The 3,403-nt window shown below is 63.9% G+C and overlaps 1 protein-coding gene across 3 annotated transcripts; it reads right to left on the bottom strand.

Moving 5' to 3' along the window:
* Positions 1–28: 28 nt before the first annotated feature.
* On the bottom strand, positions 29–1,932 carry RAMP2 (receptor activity modifying protein 2). 3 transcript variants are annotated; one of them, XM_003213139.4, is made up of 5 exons: positions 1,785–1,932; positions 1,516–1,594; positions 681–791; positions 498–600; positions 29–429 (listed from the first exon to the last, which is right to left on the bottom strand). In XM_003213139.4, exons 2-5 carry the CDS (start codon positions 1,574–1,576, stop codon positions 174–176), a joined length of 531 nt encoding a protein of 176 aa, XP_003213187.1. In that variant the 5' UTR covers positions 1,577–1,594; positions 1,785–1,932; the 3' UTR covers positions 29–173. The 3 variants fall into 3 exon arrangements, with proteins under 3 accessions (XP_003213187.1, XP_010722960.1, XP_010722961.1); XM_010724658.3 differs by having other exon boundaries at positions 1,516–1,667; positions 1,785–1,876; XM_010724659.3 differs by lacking the exons at positions 1,516–1,594; positions 1,785–1,932 and adding an exon at positions 1,008–1,041.
* Between the last annotated feature and the right edge of the window lie 1,471 nt (positions 1,933–3,403).

Below are 3,403 nucleotides of genomic sequence, written 5' to 3'. Positions count from 1 at the left end.
GGACGAGCGCAGAAGAGGCGGCCGAGGCGTGGGGAGAGTAAACCTTTACTGCTCAGTGCCCGGGGAAGGTGAACCCTCGGGGGATCCTCCCACCCAGCGCAGCCCCGGCAGCGCGAGCAGCAAAGCCCCGCACCGGGGCAAGGAGCGCCGGGGCTGTGCCTGCATGGCGGCACCTACGGCTGCGCCTTGCCGTCCTTGCTGCGCCAGATGACCAGGGTGACAAGGAAGGGGATGAGGCAGATGGGGGCGATGATCATGGCCAGCAGCACGTCCTCGGGGGGGTCGAAGTAGGCCTGGCTGCCGGCCGAGCAGTTCTGGAAGTAGCGGTGGTGGCTCTGGAAGATGTAGCTCTCAGCCAAGGCGTTGGGGTAACTGTAGTTCAGGTGGTCAGCCCAGTACTCCAGGCACTGCTGCAGCGAGCTGTAGGGCCTGCAGAGAAAGCGTGGGGCATTGGGCTGCCCTCCACCCCGTGGCTTGGTGCCCCCACCCACCTCTACCTGCTGATGACCTTCCACTCGCACAGCTGTGTGCCAGTCACGTTCTGCATCACCTGCTCGAAGGACTCCCAGCAGCGGTGTGTCAAGTTGGTGTATATCTCCTCTGTGTGGGGATGGGCACTGAGTGCAGCCGCAGCGCAGCCCTGGAGGGATTTGGGGATGAGGGATGGGGACGACACTCACCCACCAGCTCATCCGTAATGTTGTACACAGGCACCGGTGGGCTTGTTCCTGCCTCCTGCCCGAAGCCCTCTGCCGTGGCACCCACATGGCAAAACTCGTGGCCCAGCAGTGCTGTGAGGGGGGGACAAGCTCAGCACTGCAGGAGGGAGCACAGCCACGGCTCTGCAGCGATGATGGGTATGAGGAGGCCCAGGGGGCGGCGGGGTGATAGGATGGAGGGTGATGGGGAACAGAGAACCACTAGCAGCAGTGGGGCTGTGCCATGCCCAGCGCCTGGCACTGGGGGGGGGGAGTACCTATTTCCAATCAGGAAGAGGAAGTGCTGACCGCAGCGCAGCACGGCCATGAAGCAGAGCCTCCTGCCACCCCCCCTCTGTGGAACCTGTTGCTGGCATGGGGCATAGCCTCCCAGATCCCACCAGACCCCTCCACCCCTCTGCCAGGATCAGGATCACTCCTGTCTGTTTTCCACCCTCAGTATGGGCATGGCATGCCACCCTGGAAGCTACTTTGTTGTGGCCTGTGCTGGCTGGCAGTGTGCTGTGCAGCTGTGGGCTGGCACAGTTGTGGCAGCAAGGGCAGCCCACGTGCTCCCAGTGCCCAGTCCCCTGGTGCTGACATGCTCCCTGCCCAAGGCACAGCTGTTCTCCCGCTGCCATCAAGTCCAGGTCCCCGCGGATGCTCCATCGCTCCCCACCAAGGGGAAGGGGCCGCCCGCAGTGCCCAGTGGTGCTGGGGATGGACGCCCCAGCACCCGTGTCCCGCTCACCACTGCCCGGCGCAAGTCCTGCGGCGAGCCCGGGTGCAGCCGCGTGGTGTGGGGCCGTGCACTTACCGCAGAGCAGCAGGAGCCCTCGGGAGAGGCGGTCAGAGCCCATCTGCGCACACGGTGCCATCCTGCCGGAGCCTGTGGGCTAGCAACCGGGACAAGGATTTCAATGGAAATAACAGGAAGCAACTCCTTTCCTCTGACAGGGGCAGTTTGAACTACAGGAGACGTGTGAAAAATGAGATTACTTAGTGCTGCTCTGAGGCAGCCCTCCCCACAGGACCCCACCGCTCTGCAGCAAATGTTGGACCCCTGGGTATCGCCCCACACCTCACCCTGGGCAGCAGAGGGGCTCCCGCAGCACAGCCGCTTCACAAGGCCGCTGTTTGTTTACTTGTGTATTTCTCTTTAATCCTGTCTGGGCTGGGTTGTGAAATCCCTCGTCTCCTGCGTGGAGGGCAGGCAGCCCGGCAGCGGGGGGAGTGGACAGTGGAGCAGGACGTCCCGGGAGGGGTACTGCTGGAGGCTCGGGGGCGTTACGGCCCCGACCTCGTGCTCATAGTGCTGTGGGGCACCTGCCCCAGGGGCATGGGTGGGGTTGGAAGGGACAGCAGTGGTACTGCAGTGGGTGTGAGCCTCAAGCAGACAGGAGGTGAGGATGGGGCAGGGAACTTTGGCTGCAGCGCTCCTCTTCACCCATGCCACCTCAGCTCCCACCCCGGGGCAGCACGGTGCTGGCTCTGCAGAATCCCCACCCGGGGATGGAGCTTAGGCCACGCGAGCTCATCTCACTGCTTGCCAAAGGCCAGAGCTTTCCCTTTAAAATCCACTCATGGGACTCACAGAGCACAAATCACACAGCAGAGAATTGCAGTTCACGGGGACCCTCCCTGCTTTGGAAGGATTCTATTGCTGTGCTGCACATTCCTGCTGCAACATACTCCACACGCTATGTGCAGGCTGCGTGGCAGCCGACACACTCCCGGCACTTGAGAGCCCTTTGGCAGTAATGGGAGCCCGTGAGGCCGTGGCACAGGGTCACAGCTCCATTCTGCTCTTTGTTGTCACACCCCTGGAGCCGCAGACGGCAGCAGGAGCCTCTGCCAGAGTGACACCCGGTGATCTCAGCCGGCCACTCCTTGCACAGCTGGGGCAGCCTGCCAGCGCCCACTGCTTCCCAGCCCCATTCTGTAAACTCCCCCCCAGCCCTTAGCTGCGGTGCTGTGAAAGGGACTCAGCCTGGCAGTGGGGGACACATTTCCCCATTTTCTGGGCTGGGATGCAGACGTCCCAAGCCCTGCTGCAGGTCTTGCCCCATGGCACAGGGTCCCAGCAGCAGCCCGGGCCCCTGCCTGCTCTGCTTTGACTCACCCCACAGCTTCTCCCATTGCCCCCTGAGGCTCGCCTTCAGCCCAGCGTGGGCAGCGAGGCTGCAGGGGCTGCACTGCTAGCTGGGAGGGTGCAACCCAGTCTCCAGGCTCTGCCGGTGGTGAGAGCAGGAGCTGTCAGCAGAGGAGCTGTGGCCGCGCTCCGAGGAGCATCTTCCCACCGGCTGCGGCCGGGCTGGGACTGCGTACGTGAAGAGAAGCGCTGCAGCCGAAGTTGCTGGGACTGCGTACCTGAGCCCATCCCAGCACCTTCTACTCGCTCTCAAGCCAATGACAGGGAAGGCTGAAGGGGCAGCGAGTTTCCCTGCATTTGCCTGGCTCAGCAGGAGAGGCTCAAAGGCATCAGATACGGGGGCAGCCAGGATCAGGGCTCAGCTGTGGGAGCACGGCTGGATGTGAGCGGCCAACAGCCCCACTCGCTTCCTGGCGAGGGACCCGCAGGTTCCCCACGCTGCTTCCCGCAGTGCCGCCGGCTGGGTGGAGGGGAAGGAAGGGGCCAGGCTGGGAGAGCAGCTGGGGAAGGGAGCGGCAGGCCTCAGCCCCGCTCCTGTCCCGGGCCAAGCAGA

Source organism: Meleagris gallopavo, chromosome 29, assembly GCF_000146605.3.
Source record: "Meleagris gallopavo isolate NT-WF06-2002-E0010 breed Aviagen turkey brand Nicholas breeding stock chromosome 29, Turkey_5.1, whole genome shotgun sequence".
Classification (NCBI taxonomy): domain Eukaryota; kingdom Metazoa; phylum Chordata; class Aves; order Galliformes; family Phasianidae; genus Meleagris; species Meleagris gallopavo.
The sequence above is the reverse complement of the archived record's forward strand: the minus strand, read 5'-3'. Positions and strand labels throughout refer to the sequence as shown.